Here is a 14,678-nt window from a genome sequence, read left to right on the forward strand (position 1 = left end):
ATACTCGGCAGTACGAGCTTACTGAAAATAGCTATAAATAGTACTTCCCCTGACAAACCCTTTGGTTCTTTGGAGAACTATTATATCTTGCCCGTTTGAATCACTGGCGATATATTTTGTTTTCTGTTTGCTGTTTTTGTTTTTTGGAACGTGCTTGAGTACTTAACAAAATCGGGTATCGGAATCTAATTGGCATTTCTTAATTAACCACTTTGTATGTGTGTCAAAATGGCAGTGTTATGGTCTGTAGATGAGTTTTTTAAATTTTATTTATTTTTTTTGTACCATTTGTACCATTTTATAACTGCAATAAATTGTCAAGTGCTCAGCGTTCTTAATTGTTTGCCATAAGCGGATTGGAAAATGTCGTTAAACGTCGTCTGAAACTGGGCAGTAAATTATCATGTATATGTCTGGGATCATTATTGCATAATTTCCTCAAAGTGGAAAGTGTTTTTCATTTCAACTGTGTGTTATCTATTCAAAACTTTATGATGAGGTACTTGTGAGTTCTAATCGCTTGGCTGATAGCCAAACCTCTTGGTTTTACTGGCTGCCAATGTAGTGTTAATTAATTTCGCTGTGCAAATTAAGGCAATCCAATAAACTTGACCCAAAGTGTCGAACAAATAGGCCTGAGAAATCGCTGACATGTTCGAGTGCTGCTGCTGGGAATCGAAAACAAAACACAAAACAATGGCCAATGGCCAATTGGCAATGGAGCATCTGAAGACCCTCGAAGTGACAGGCGCCAACTTCATAAAGCGAATTGCTTGATAATTGTTTGGTCAGCAAGCTGTCTGAATTGGCCAACAAGTTTATATTGAAATGTGGTTTTGCGGATGAAAACAGTTTCACTTCATACAGAGGTAGCTAATTGTGGCCATTAGCAACTTGAACACTGGCTATCAAAAAGGATTTGCGCTTCTAGCAAAAAGGCTTAAAATTGTAATGAAACAATGAAGATATTCAGTACTTAGGCATTTCTCCCTTAGCTGTTGCACAATGAGTTTTAATTACATACTTCAAAACGTTTCCCACTTTTGTAGGCAAGTGTAATTCGAGTGCGTCCACTGGGCGTATACGTGTTGGCCATTTAACCCCCTCAAACGCCTTGCGAATCCCAGAGGCCTGTCAATCCACTCTCTCTCTCTCTCTCTCCAGCGTTGACTCGCTCATGCATGATTGATGGCATTGATTGATCGGCGATCGATCGGTGTGTTGGCCACGTTGGGGCGGGGACTTAAGACACAAGCAATCATCTGGCCGACTGATCATTGTCATGTCGATCAAATCGGCAATTAGATAAACAATCGAAACAATGAATGAATCTAGCCCATCCAATGCTCAACGATCAAGTTATGACTTTGTTATCCAATTGAATTGCAAAGTGCTTAAATTAAAATGTTCAAGAAGATTAGAAGGTAGTGCACAGTGAATTAGTATTGCTCTAACCCAAAATGATAATTCAATTAAATTATAAACTAATTCGGTATACATTCTATTCTTTTATATAAGTAAGTGCTTATGGTTTTAAGATTTGGTGTCTAAGATTTCTTAAGCCGGTATTACCGTTCAATCTAGATTGCATTTTTAATGAAAACTAGAATTCCAGCATCTCGTCACAGGGCATTGCCAATTTGATCTGTCTTCGCCTGTCAATCCGTCAAGTGTTTTTCAATTCGCAGCTCGTTTAGAGGCTCAAACGTTACAAATTTGCTGCGCGTGCGCAAGTGTCTGGTTTTCTCTCTGATCTTTTCAGTTCACTCCACTGCTTAAAATCGAAATCGAAATGAAAATCAAAATCCAAATCAAACTCAAAACTTAATCAATGCAATGCGCGCGCTTTTGGTGTAAGTGGCTTGGCTTTGGAGCTTGGAGATTTCATATAGGAGGCAGGTTTTTTTTTTTCAATCTCACTTTTGATTTCGACTCCAAGCAGCTGCCGTTTAGATATTTTTGCACAGTTGCAGTTGAAGTTGCAGTTGTCCGTCCAGCGGCACGTTTTTTGTCAGGGTTGCCAGCGTGAGTTCATTTTAATTGCCAGCACATTCCGCTGTCCATGCACACAGATACTCACTACTCACTACTCACTCCGCACTACTCACTGCACACAACGCACTATTCATTCGGGCCAATAGACTTCGGATACAGCCACCACTATCTAAGGAGCTTTGTAATGAGCGGGGCTTGAATTGCTGGCCAGCACTTAAGCCTGATTGATTTACCCCCCAAACACACAGGCAGGAACTTCACAGTTCTGTTGCCATAATGCTCCGAAATTGCTGGTCAAAAGTTCATCAAACTTTGAATGGCAACAGGAAACGGGTATGAATAGCTCAAAGTTCAAAGTATCATCTCTTTAAGCTATAAATGCATAAAATATCAATATTACATTGATGAAATCAAATAAGGAACAGATTGTATTATACATTTTCCGTTCCAATTGCCTGATTTGCATGGACTCCTTTTGTCTAAAGGGTATTCAAATGGTTTCCAGTTGCTCAAGAGTTGAGCCATTTAGGCTTCCAATTTATCTCTGATGTCCATAATTGATTCGCAGTGCAGATCTCTCTCGCAATTTCAGTTTGGTTAATTTTCAGATGGCGAGAATGGGGTTTTCTCTATATGTTTTTGCTGACTCTGTCACATTTGGCGGCGAACAAATTAATTTTTGCGCCTACATGCACTAATTGACTCGCATATGGGCGTCTGTCTGATCTGCGACGGCGTTTAGTAAATCCCAAAGAAAAACCGGGCGGGGGCAGCAAACAAAAAAACTGTTCGCACAGATGGGAAAGTTACAAATTGGTTATACTCTTACACGGGGTACTTATGGTATTTATATATTCGAAGAAAAGCTTGCAATTACCACTCCACACAAAAATTCCGTGCGAACTAAAATCAGCAATAATATAATCGATTCAATGACCATTCTTTCATTAAAACTATTATTTAGTAGAAATTTACATTTTCTAGCTTAAACATGCCAACAAGATTTACATATGAAAACTTAATATTTATTTATATTTACCATCATTTTTTAAAAGCCCAAATATTTATTTAAAGCCAATTGAGGTCGAATTGATTATCACTTTGGAAAGCACTTTCTTCATGCTCAAGTGCGATGAAATATAGTGCATATACCATATACAAGACGGATACTTGATATCAATGTCTGCTCATCTTGCGCTGCCCACACAAAAAGCGAACAAAGACGCAGCCTGACCTACAAATGGCTAAATAGATAGGAAAAGCCGACACCCTTACACCTGGTTGAATGCCACATGGAGGTAGCATGGATAGTGGCATTAGAGAACATGAGAAACATGGAACCGAAGCAGATCAAGTGCACACGTGAGCACACATTCACACATGGACACTGGCACGCAGCAAATGCAAAATGGTTAATTAGAAATCAATTGAAACGTATATGTGCTCGTAATTGGCCAACGCCTGCAAAGCAGTCAACTGCCTGCCAACTGCAATGGAGAGCTGCCGCCAACTGCGACCCAAATACGCCACCAATTGGTTGTGGCATGCAAACTGCGACGAGAACCAGTTTGGACTGTGCCCCACCAAGCCCCCCGAGCCCCTCTCCTTACTCCATTCATTGCTACAGTCCAACTTCATCAGCTAGAACTGCGCAGAGTGTCTTTTCTCAAACTCAAATCGAATCTCAGATAAGATCTATAGTTGCACTTACTTACTCTGCCCAACTTTACCCACTTCGTCACTACGTGGGCTGTAGTAGTACTACTGGTTTAATACTTCTTAAAAAGAACAAAATTTCCGCATTCAACTCGAAAACTCTAGAAAATCAATCCTCATTGACGTTAAAAGCCACAAAAGCTGTTCGCTCAACGAGTTGAGTAATGGGCACTTGTGTATGATATGAATGAAGTGCATAAAGGTTGTCGAAGTCAAGTACTGTCGCCATAATAATATTACTTAACTTATTTTCAATTTATTATTTAACCAGAAACAATGACGTAGCCTTGACAATGAAATTTTGAGCTGCACGTACATTGCTGCTCAAATTCGCATTAGTTATTGAGCTCAAAAACACTTTTGAAAACTTTTTAAACAAAAAACTCTATCTTGTGCACAATTACTGCACAGAATGTATACGGTATTAAAAATACCATAGTAGAAACTTTAACTTTAGAAACAGTTAACAAACCAAATACTATTTAAATATTTTTGGTACCCCATTCTTCCTTGCAAGTCCACCAAATAGAACGAAATTAAAGGAAGAATTGCAGTTTCTTCGCTCTGCCTGCTTAGAGAACTTGTTTGCCGGGGGAAATTGTAGGAAGTGGATTCTTTTGTAATTCCTCGGTCGGTTTCAATGGCACGACCGCCCCCCCCCCCATCAGCCGCCCACTTGCACTTTTCAGAGGCGATTTCCAAAGACGGTTTGCTGTTTGTTGTCAAGCAATTTAGCTCACTTCGCCGAAGGTTAGAGGCAACTGACTCTTTTGGCACCTCTTCGCCTTATCGCCGCCCGTCGCCCGTCGAAAGGGGTTTATTTTTTCACCATTTTGTTTTATTTTTGTATTTGAGTTTATTTATTTATTTCTGCGGGTCTGAGGTTGAGGTTGCACTCTCGGTGTCGCGTCGCGTCAATGCACAATTTGCATGCATGTCACGTTCCCTGCAACGATGACGGCTTCGTCACCTGGCCCAACGCACAGTCCCCGTCAAGAGCAACAAGAATTTGTACATTTCAGGCAGGAATAGTTCGAAAAGCGATCCATATTAACATGGCTAAGCCGATGCGGTAATACCCTATACGGGGTGTTACTACCATCACTGAATAACTGCTTGTTTCAATTGAAAATACATTCTTTCTTATACATAGTACCAAAAGCTCTTTTTCGGACAAGCTATACATTAAATTTAAATTAATTTCATATCGTATTCGTTGTTACTTCGCCTACTTTAAGTACTCAATTTGATTACTCAAGTCGTGAGCGAAATATTGAACCTTTGAAAACAAAAATTGAAAACGAAAATGTGGCGAGTCAATTAAATATTTTTGGCAATGTTTTTGTCTGTGTACTAAAGTTAATTGAATTCACGACTGGCGCCATGATTTACGATTTGTATGAGGAATGCCATAATGGAAATCCGAATTGGAAAAATTTCCTACATTTTCGAAGCACTTTTATCGGTGGTCTTCGATGTGATTAAATTTAATTTTCATTTGTTTGCAATATTTTAAGGATATCTAACTGATATTCTTATAATTAAAGTTACAAACAAGTTTCCCTAATAATTGTGTGGCGAATTTTTGCAAATCTTTTGAAAAAATTGGATTTCGAAACTTCTTTGTTTTCGTGCTCCCATTTTTTCAGTGACGGTGGTCATGTTATTCTGCGAAGTTGAACAACGCGGCTTTGTATAAATTGGCAGTGCGTACGGAACAATGAGAACTTTTGCATCTGCGAGATTCTGTGGTCACAGTCACAGTTCATTGAACCATTAGAACACACTTTGCCCTGCCGCAAAGATGCTGAAGAAGATGAAGATGTGGCTGCCGATGGATGATACGGATGGAGCCCAACGTGCCTCTGGATGCTGCACAGTTAAAACAGTGCACGTCTTTCCTTGAAAATGTATCTACTGAGTGTCGCAAGTAACACAAAAACGTGTTTCTCTTGATCGGCAACACTAGCTCACTTATCGAGAATATATTTGTTAATTGAAATACTACAAAGTATTTGTTATGTCTACATAAATATAGTTGTTGAGCTGAGCTAGAGTTTGTCAATAATTTTAAGACTTGGGCAAAATATTTCCAATAGTCGAGCCTAAAATACCCTTGCTTATTTAATTAAGGAAATACCAGATTTCATTAGGCCCAATATAAGTTTCAAAACAAAAACTGCCAACAAATTAAAAAAACAATGTTGTTTTTTTGTTTTAGAAGCCTTGTTGTTGTTTAACCAATTAAAGTTAGCTTCCGCCTACGTTTATTATTATTATTTGTATTTGTTTTGCTGGTTATTGAGCTTTTTTTCTTTCCGTGTGCCCCTGTAAATTCTGTAGGTGCTTTGTGGGTTCAAGCAAACACTTTGGAGCGTGTCAACAGTGGCACTACCGAGTCAGAAAAGCGATGCATCTTCATTGGATTCAGGGGAGGTGGTTATGGGGATGATGATGATGTTCACAATCTCCCAGTGTTCTCCCAGAGAATTGTGAATGTTGTCCCAACCGCTATGTTGCATAAGAAACTTTAGATTGTGAAAAAATTCTACATCAGAACTACAAAATCATTCCAGAACAACATTCATCTGAATTGAAAAAAAATTTTATTTTCATATCACCATAAATAACTACTCATTTCTCATATCTTAAAAGCAGTTTTTTTTCTAAGAGGGCTATCAAGTTTGGAAATGCTATTTCTTTTGTATTTGTGGGGTCCAAAAAACGATAATCTGTGGGTGTTGATGGGCCATAAGACGCACATGTTTGGAACCCCAGCAAGCCACTTGACCCATATCCTTGAACTCCAAATGAAAACGAGCTTTCAGTGACCTTTTTGTGGGTACGCGTACACAATAAGTGAAATATTTATAAAAATAAGAACTTAAGGCGGCGAGCACAGCAAAAAATGTGCATGTGAAGAGGCTGCATTGTTCGTGTGTGTGTGTGTGTAACTATGGTTTTTAGCGACTTCGAAGGCCAAGATGGCCAATGCACCGAGTGCTATTACCAATAAATGCGATGTGGCCTAGACGCAGGCACACATCAAAGCGAAATTCTCTGGAGAAACCCATCTGGGGAAGGGGCATTCTTCCCCGGGGAGATCATCGCCATGTAGCCATGCAGCTATGGAGACCATTTAAAAATAGCAAAATCAAACGAATCCCGTGATTTCACGGAGGCTTGTCGCATGTGTCTCACTACCGAGAACATAAATACAACAGTATGTACAACAAAAATATGAAAAGTCGGCGGGGCGAAAAGAAACACATGTGTCAGCTGCACCACACACAATTTAATACTATAATATTAATGGCAATTTGTTAAAAGGGTTGTAATTATTTATAGCCATCGCCCTAATGATTCAGACAATAAATAGGTTTAATAATTTAAAATCCCTAATGAAAGCCTATGAATAGAAGTCATTAAACGGGCTTAGTAGCTCTAATTATCAAGTCTCTAATAGTCAAGTCTCATTAGTTAGTCAAATACTTCTTATTAATAGTTATTATTTTATGAACATCATAAAACTGATTGGCCATAAATTATTGCATTTAAGTAATAATGAATGCTACTGGAATGTTGAAAAAAAAAATGAAACACTCTATGAGTAGTGCTCACAAATATTTTAAAATGTTTTTTTTTAAGTTCTAGGTTTCAAATAATAATAATTCTATTATTTAAGTTCTAAATTAATTTCCACTCTCAGAATTTTAGGTACCTAGTTTTCGATTCTATTTTCGTTTAGATGAGGAATGTTCTAATATTCGAGTTGCATTTATCTTATTTTTTCCCTTTCTATTCCATAAAATATAATATATGTATACATATATGTACATATATTTATAATTTTTACTTTACTCATAGGCTTATTTATTTATTCAGTAAACTATTCTAACAACCTTCTCCCGATTTCATTTGCATCTTAGTCATAATAAAGTAGCTGAGAGGTTCAAAAGTATCTTATTATCTCAAACTGAATTCCGCAAAGGAAATCACTTACCCAAAAAGCAACAACGATTGTGTTGCAAGTTGACTGCTGCTTCTTCTTTTACGTTTTTGGCTCCTTGTTCTGTATCTCTTGTTGTTATTGTTGTCGGTTCAAGATGCATAGATGGCTGAGAGGAGAGTAAGAGGTTGCGAATGAGACGGCGATAGGGAGCGAGTGAGAGGGCAAGCGAGTTGTAATTGAATGTTTGGCTCTTAATTAAAACAAGAATTGTGACAGCCACGCTTTAAGGCGGAGGGGGCGTGGCAAGCCCGCTCCTGCTCTCAATCTCACTCTCTCTCTTTTGGTTCTTCCTTTTCTTCGCTCTCTCTTCGCTTGCCCTTTTTGATTATCTAATCCTTGGGGCAGGTGACATTTTGCAACTTTTGGGGAAGCGGAAGTTGTTGCCGTTTTCTTGTGCTGCCGCCGCTGCCAATACCGTTATCGATTTTTTGCGGCAGCTTGTTGTTGTTCTTGTTGTTGTTGCCGCTGTTCGCTGCTGCCACCGTAAGCCGAAAAAAAGGCGTGTGTGTGTGGCAAAGAGACAGAGGAACGTGGAGAGGAGAGGAAAAAGCCAGTGGCAAAGCGCATTTATAGACAGGAGGAGAATGGAGGAGAGTGGGGGAGAGTGGAATATGGGAGGAGAGGAGTGAGAGAGGAGAGCCGAAAAGGCCAAAGCGAAACGGGTTAAGATGCAAGACAATGCAGATAAAGGCGGCAACAACAACAAACACGGTCAAGAACGGCAACAACAGCAACCACAACAGCAGAAGGCGTCGCGGCGCGCTCTTCTTCTTGCTCTCCTTCTTTATCATCTGCTGGCAATGCATTCGTGTTTTTGTTGTTTTTTTTTCAGGTGTTTTTTTTTTGGTATTTCTTCGTTTTTTTTTTTTTTTTTGGAAAACTTGAATCTTTACCAGCTGCGTTTGGAGTTTTCCAGCCACTTCTTAAATGCGCGCGCGCATTTCCCACGACAAAAAGAAAACAAACAACCAGCGCGAGACACACAGTAACACTTTGCAGAAAAAAAAAATAAATGACCAATGCAAGAGGAACACACCAGCACCGAAAAAAAAGAACAACAGTTAAGATCGCCGCGTTATTTAACCGCTTCTACACACACCTCACGACGCGATTTCTTCGGATTGTTTGGCTTGGTTTGTTTGGTTTGCTCGCTTTCAGCTTCGAGTTCGCTTCGAATCGGTCTGTTCTCAGCAAGGTGTTGCAGCCAAACTAAAGCGTCCGTCGGCGGGTCGAAGCGAACCACAGCGAACCGAGTCGAGCCGAAGCTGCACGAAGACGCACGAAGACGGACGAAAGCACTATCGTAGAGATGGGTCGCCAGTGCTTGCGCTAGTCTATCGATATATCGCACATGTGGGGCGAATCAGCTGGTGCAATGTTAAATTGCCATTAACAGCGTTAGTTGAAATATAAACCAATTTGCTAATAACATTTAAAAGTGAGATGTAACGTTGTTTCCTTAGTTTAAGTGCGGTTATTATTATAATTAATATTTAACTCTTGCTATTTTATAATCGGCGCGCCGCGAAAGCACCATCGTAATTATGGGCTGGATGTGCTTGCGATAGTCCATCGATATGTCGAATATATTTGTTCTTTTTATTTAGTTCCTTTTTAAAGATTACATTTTGAATACAATTTTTATATTTAACTAAAACCAATTCAATAAAACATTTCAAATGGAATTTTAATAAAAATAAATATGTTCCGTTATGAAAATGAGTATTTTATCGGATCGAAAATACTAAATACCTAACGGCTAAATAATGGTGACCCAAAACTGCATTTGCGTTCGAGTTGAAATTCTTAAATAATGTATAAAATATAGAATTTTTATTCGCTCACCGCCCAGTTTTCGAAATGAAACAATCAGTTTTGTATAATACACTTCATATAATTGTATGCAGGTATTAATATATGCAATTATTTAACATTCAGTGGCGCATGCGGAAGAAGACCGAAGAATTCGCGGACAATTTGCTAGCCGTTTGTATTTCAAATGTCTCGATAAAGTAATATTGCTGTATGGCGTCTATTGTGCGAATTGTCAACGCGCTCTTCATTTTCTTTCAGTGCACACGCCACATTTACCATTATTTGTACATTCTTATGTATTTTTTTTGTTTTTTTGTGGGCTTCTTGTAAATCATGTTTGCCGAAGGTTTAGCTCGTACACACTAAAACTAATAAACTGATTTCGTTTTGTTGACTAGCATTTAGTTATTTGCTTTTTGTAAACAGCATAAAATGTAACTTTCTTATTTTATATGCCACTAGATAAACTAAATTATTGCACATCATTTATTTAGGATTAGAACATAGTTTGCCACACGTGCCTGAGTGCGTTGGTGTGGATTTAAAAGATTCCTGCTGACTCATCCGATCCAATCCGATCTGATCCATCTGGATTGATGTCTATGTCTTTGTATTGAATGATATGTACGCTACGCTTTTGACTAATTGGTTTTTGGATCGATCGTATAGATGCCCCAATACTACTCATAGAGTAAAATTTTGCCATAATTCATATAGGTGTGTGTGTGTGCAGTGATGGGAATTGTAAAAATGGGGAAATTTTCTAAATTTTTCAATACTTCTTGTGGCGCTTTTGCGATCATCCATTGAAAAGTGACCATTCCCATCACCGCCTTTATGTATGAGTGTGTGTGATGCTGAGGGCGTTTTGGTGTTGCTTTTCTCTAAGTGTAGGGTATCTAGCTGTCGTTTCAAAACAGCAAGGCTCCAACCACGTTTAGTGCCTGATGGTGTTGCTTTTGTTGTTGCTTCTGCTGCTGATTCTGTTGTTGTTGTTGCTGTTGTTGTTGGTGTGTGTGGTACATGCTTGTGGTTGTTGTTGTTGGCGATTTGAGTTCCTCCACTATAATGGCACCATTCTCATCCACCAAGTGATTTAATAGTAAATTCTCAACCTGCTCATCGGACAGTAACTCTTTTGGCTCTGAAGATCTGCAAAGTTAGTTAGTTTTGTATGTAATAGCTTTGCATACCGAAATTTCAACGAAAAAACACAAAACTTGATAAGAGATAAGTACATACAGACTATATGATATATAGTGGGTGATAGGACAGGTAAGCAATTACAACACTTAAAACAAAGACGGGCTTAACCGACCTTCAGATAACCGGTACTCTAAAGTTCTTCAAGTTAACTTTACAATCATTAGGGTTTTATAAATTTATAAGTATATACCAACGTATATTCTTAGGATCGATTATAATTTAAAATAATTTTCAGTTTGGTTAAAAATAAGTTTCGGACTAAGATAACTTTCTAACTAAACTCGAAACCAGAGTACAGGGTATTCAACATAGGTACATTCAAATAGACAGGGATAGCGATATGGGGATGACTCGGCTTAGAGGGAGAAGGCAATAGCGATTCCAAGCGGTTAATGAGTGGGAAAAAGGTAACGTTTAGAAAAAACACAACAGATATTTCTCGATTTTGGTTTTTGCGTTTTGAGCAGTACATACAGAATTTGAGGTTAAAGCGAGTGTGCGTTCGTGCTGTTGTTGTTATTATGGTTGTAGTTCTTGTTGTTGCTGTTGTTGTTGTTGTTGGTATTATTATTATTATTGTTGATGTTGTAGTTGTAGTTGTTGCAGTTAGGTTTTTGAAAGATATATTTTGTGAGAGATCGAAAGTAGCAAAAGCAGAGACCAAATCAAAGCAGCCAATTTTGTTCATATTAGTAATTTTGAGTACTATTAGTAAATTTTGCAGTTGTTCATTTTTTGTAGTTGGTTTGGTTGGTTGGTTGGATTAGATGGGTGCAAAAATTGCGCTGATCATCGCTGTTTCGGAACGGGTATACATATGGTGGTATATAAAGATATTTTTTGGTTTCGAAATTCAAATTTAAATTCAAATTGAAATTCGGTTTTGGAATCGAAATCGAAATCAGATTTCTGACTTCAAATCACTCCGAGTTCAAATGAGCTTGGTGAGGCGACTGTGCAGCGAGTTGAGCAGACTGCGACCACCACCATTTGCCCCATTACCACCACCGTCTACTGACCTGCTGAAGAGGAAAAAATCACCGGCACCGCCGCCAGATCCAGATCCAGAACTGGATCCACCTCCAACTCCTGTTGCACCGGCTGCACTCCCAGTTGCACCGCCACCGGTCAGCGCCAGTGAGTCCGTTGTGCCGCCGAGCAGTGCATCTCCCTCGGCTGCACAATCGCCGGACATCTCGGATTCGCTGTTGCGACGCTCCAGGCTGCGTCCGACCTTCTGAAAGCCGTAGCTAAACACATCCTTCACCTTGTCACCGGCATCGATCAGCAGATCCAGGCTCTGGCGTCGTCCACTGCCCTTGAAGCTATTCGAGCGGGACAGCCACTGGCTGAGGCTCTGCTTGCGGCTCATCTGCTGGCCACCGCCGCTGGATGCACTGCTATCGTCCTGGAATATTGTCGTGCAGGTCACCTTGCGCTTCGGTTCATCGGATGATGAGGTGGAGTGCTGGGACTGGGCATCCGCATCGAGATGATTCCTGGCCAGGCCAAGGCCCAGGCCGCCGGACATGCCGCCCGTGGAGTCCAGGCCCTGCTGCTCGAGCAGCGACTGATTCGAGTAGCTGGAACTGGTGCTATCCGAATGCGACAGCCGGATCTCCGTCCACTGCTCAATGTCATTGTCTGCCGGTGCGCCGCCAGCCGAAGTTGAGACGGAAGCGGATCCCGACGCCAAAGATCCGCTGCCCGACTTCACCTCGTAGGGAGCGTGCAGACCCAGCGGTCCCAGTCCGGCTTCCCCATCCGCCGCCGCTCCAGTGCTCGCCGACTTGTGCATGCCGCCGGCCAGTTTCTGCGGAAAGGTGAGCACCGCCTCGAAATCGGTCAGCAGGTGGGGGCACTCGTGGTGACCCAGACGCTCGGGCATGCGCAGGTACTCCTCATCCGCGTGCTCCTGCTCCTCAGCGGCCGCCTCCGTCTCGAGATCGGCAGCTGTTCCACAGGAACTCCTTTCCAGACCCGCCGTCAGCGTGTCCACGGCGTCCACCTGACGCAGCATGGCCTCGTAGTTGAGCAGGTTATTGCGCTGCTGGCGCTGCCGGTGTATGTCCTCCGAAATCTGCTCCAGATTCTTGAGCGCCTCGTTGTACGTTAGCTTTGCCGCACTGACCTTCGCCTCCAGCTCGTTGACGCGCGTTTTCTGCGCCTTCAGCAGTCCATTGTAGTTCGCCCGGGTCTCGTAGTACGGCCTATGGTATCAGGGAAGGATTCCAGCGTATTAGGTTAGTGGTGCTGCCAGCTGTGGCCATGTGGCCAAATCAAGTCGGCGATACTCACGAACAGAGGGTACAATACAAAGCGTGCATAATGCTAAAATATCTCAACAAAAGTAAATTGCGCTTGAGCTGCAATCTAAAAGAAAGATAAAATTACGGAAGACAGAGCAGTCCGCCATAAAAAAACAAAAAAAAAAGGAAAATGCATACAAGAAATTAGAATTTAATAAACAAATAGAAAACTTAAAAGTAAACCAAAGATTAAATAAGATAAGCGTAAGTTCGGCAATAAACCGAAGTTCGAAAATACCCTAGGATTTCAAGTCGTTTTTTATCTGATGGACAGGAATCTTTTCTAATAAACATTAAATGTTTTACTAATTATTTTAGCTTAGCATCAGTCTTTAGATCAAAATAAACCTAAATCAAACTCTTATTTAATAGGAAAATTTTGTTTGAGAAACGGACATTTGGAACTTCTGGTGGCAAGAGGTTGCTGTGACCTGGTTCTGGCCCACTCCTTGGAACCCCTAAGCAGGGAACCAATGAACTTTACCTGGATGCACGGAGCGCTTGCTTCAGCTGACCCTGCAGCTTGCCGACCCGATTGTTGGCCACCTCCAGCTTCAGCTGGCACATCTTGAGGGCATTGCGGGTGTCGGTTACCTCCAGCTGTGACTGATTGACCTTGCTGGCGGCATGGCTGAGCATCTCCTGGCAGGCGGTGTCCAGCGTCGACTTCTCGCCCAGACCCTGCTCGGCCAGATAGACCATCTCCTTGGCGGCGGCATGAATGGACTTGGCCTTCTCGTGGCTGGCCGCCGCCAATTGCGTTTCCTTGGCCAGCTGGGCGGCGTAGATGCGTGACTCGTAGTACGGCTTGGCGGCATCAATGGAGTTGCCCAGCTTGTGGGCAGCTGCCTTAATCCGCACCACACTTTCGGCCAGCAAACGCTTGAACTCGCACTTGGCCTCCTTGGAATCGCAAGCAATAATGGTGAGTAAATGGGGTAATTGGGGAAAAATCAATACTCGCCCACTCACATCGAGCTCCACTTCGTAGCGGTTGATGTTGTCCGTGGCGGAGTTCAGCTTCTCCAGCTCCACCTAAGTGGCTCGCAAGGATTAATTTGCTTGGCAGCTATGTATAGAGGGTACCTACCTGGACCCTCGGATCCACGGGCGTGTTGCTCTCCGTTGACATGGTGGCTGCGGGCTGCTGATTTTGGGGTGGCGATTCGCTGGGCTTGCCTGGATTTCACCGTGGAGTTGCTGGTGTGGATGCAGTGCAGCAGGGCAGCGGGGCAGCGGGTTCGTTCAGTGGGTCAATTGCATTTGCATTTAGCAATGCGACTCATTAGCCACGGTACATCGCGAATAGCAAAAGCAAAGCAAATCGAATCAATCGTGGAATGGAAATCAAGCGAGCTTTTGCAGACACAATTATGACAACACGCTCCGGAGCTTTTGCGCTTGGCCAGCGGAAAAAGCTCTGGTCAGCTGCTTTTTACCGTTGCAAAGCGCGCAGAAACTATCGTTTATTCCCGATTCCGATAAGAAAGGCAATTGTTAAACAGAATAAGTAAATAAACAATATTGTGTCTTTTATTACAAATAAAAACATGTCTTAGAGCATAAACAAATTGCTTGATTCATTCAATTCATAAAAATATCCTGGATTAATAAAAACAAAATAA

The 14,678-nt window shown here is 41.4% G+C and overlaps 2 protein-coding genes across 18 annotated transcripts in view; both read right to left on the minus strand.

Annotated features, from left to right (window-relative positions):
- The window catches only part of LOC120455920 (Ca(2+)/calmodulin-responsive adenylate cyclase), a 31,808-nt gene extending 22,832 nt beyond the window's left edge, over positions 1 to 8,976 (minus strand). For 5 of the 14 annotated variants that reach the window (XM_039642433.2, XM_039642435.2, XM_039642438.2 and 2 more), the window contains exons 1-2: positions 8,617 to 8,974; positions 7,715 to 7,829 (exon numbers count right to left, since the gene is read on the minus strand). The gene's annotated coding sequence lies outside the window, so the exon portion shown is untranslated. Of the gene's footprint in view, positions 1 to 7,714; positions 7,830 to 8,616 lie in introns of all 14 variants that reach the window. The other 9 variants (XM_039642439.2, XM_039642436.2, XM_039642442.2 and 6 more) reach the window with 6 other exon arrangements.
- A 620-nt stretch (positions 8,977 to 9,596) lies between these two features.
- Positions 9,597 to 14,490, minus strand: LOC120455923 (SH3 domain-binding protein 5). 4 transcript variants are annotated; one of them, XM_039642448.2, is made up of 6 exons: positions 14,144 to 14,482; positions 14,026 to 14,088; positions 13,538 to 13,956; positions 13,043 to 13,117; positions 11,764 to 12,954; positions 9,597 to 10,690 (listed from the first exon to the last, which is right to left on the minus strand). In XM_039642448.2, exons 1-6 carry the CDS (start codon positions 14,183 to 14,185, stop codon positions 10,450 to 10,452), a joined length of 2,031 nt encoding a protein of 676 aa, XP_039498382.1. In that variant the 5' UTR covers positions 14,186 to 14,482; the 3' UTR covers positions 9,597 to 10,449. The 4 variants fall into 4 exon arrangements, 3 of the variants coding, with proteins under 3 accessions (XP_039498382.1, XP_039498383.1, XP_039498384.1); XR_005616781.2 differs by having other exon boundaries at positions 10,553 to 10,690; positions 11,219 to 12,954; positions 14,144 to 14,490; XM_039642449.2 differs by lacking the exon at positions 13,043 to 13,117 and having other exon boundaries at positions 14,144 to 14,484.
- Between the last annotated feature and the right edge of the window lie 188 nt (positions 14,491 to 14,678).

The sequence above is a fragment of the Drosophila santomea genome, chromosome X (assembly GCF_016746245.2).
Source record: "Drosophila santomea strain STO CAGO 1482 chromosome X, Prin_Dsan_1.1, whole genome shotgun sequence".
In the NCBI taxonomy this organism is placed as follows: domain Eukaryota; kingdom Metazoa; phylum Arthropoda; class Insecta; order Diptera; family Drosophilidae; genus Drosophila; species Drosophila santomea.

Coding starts and splice junctions, on each gene's coding strand:
- LOC120455923 (XM_039642448.2), bottom strand. CDS start 14,185: ATGTCAACGGAGAGCAACACGCCCGTGGATCCGAGGGTCCAG. Junction 13,957..14,025: donor GCTACGAAGTGGAGCTCGAT/GTGAGTGGGCGA, acceptor TGCGATTCCAAG/GAGGCCAAGTGCGAGTTCAA. Junction 13,118..13,537: donor CAAGCGCTCCGTGCATCCAG/GTAAAGTTCATT, acceptor TCTTTCTTTTAG/ATTGCAGCTCAAGCGCAATT.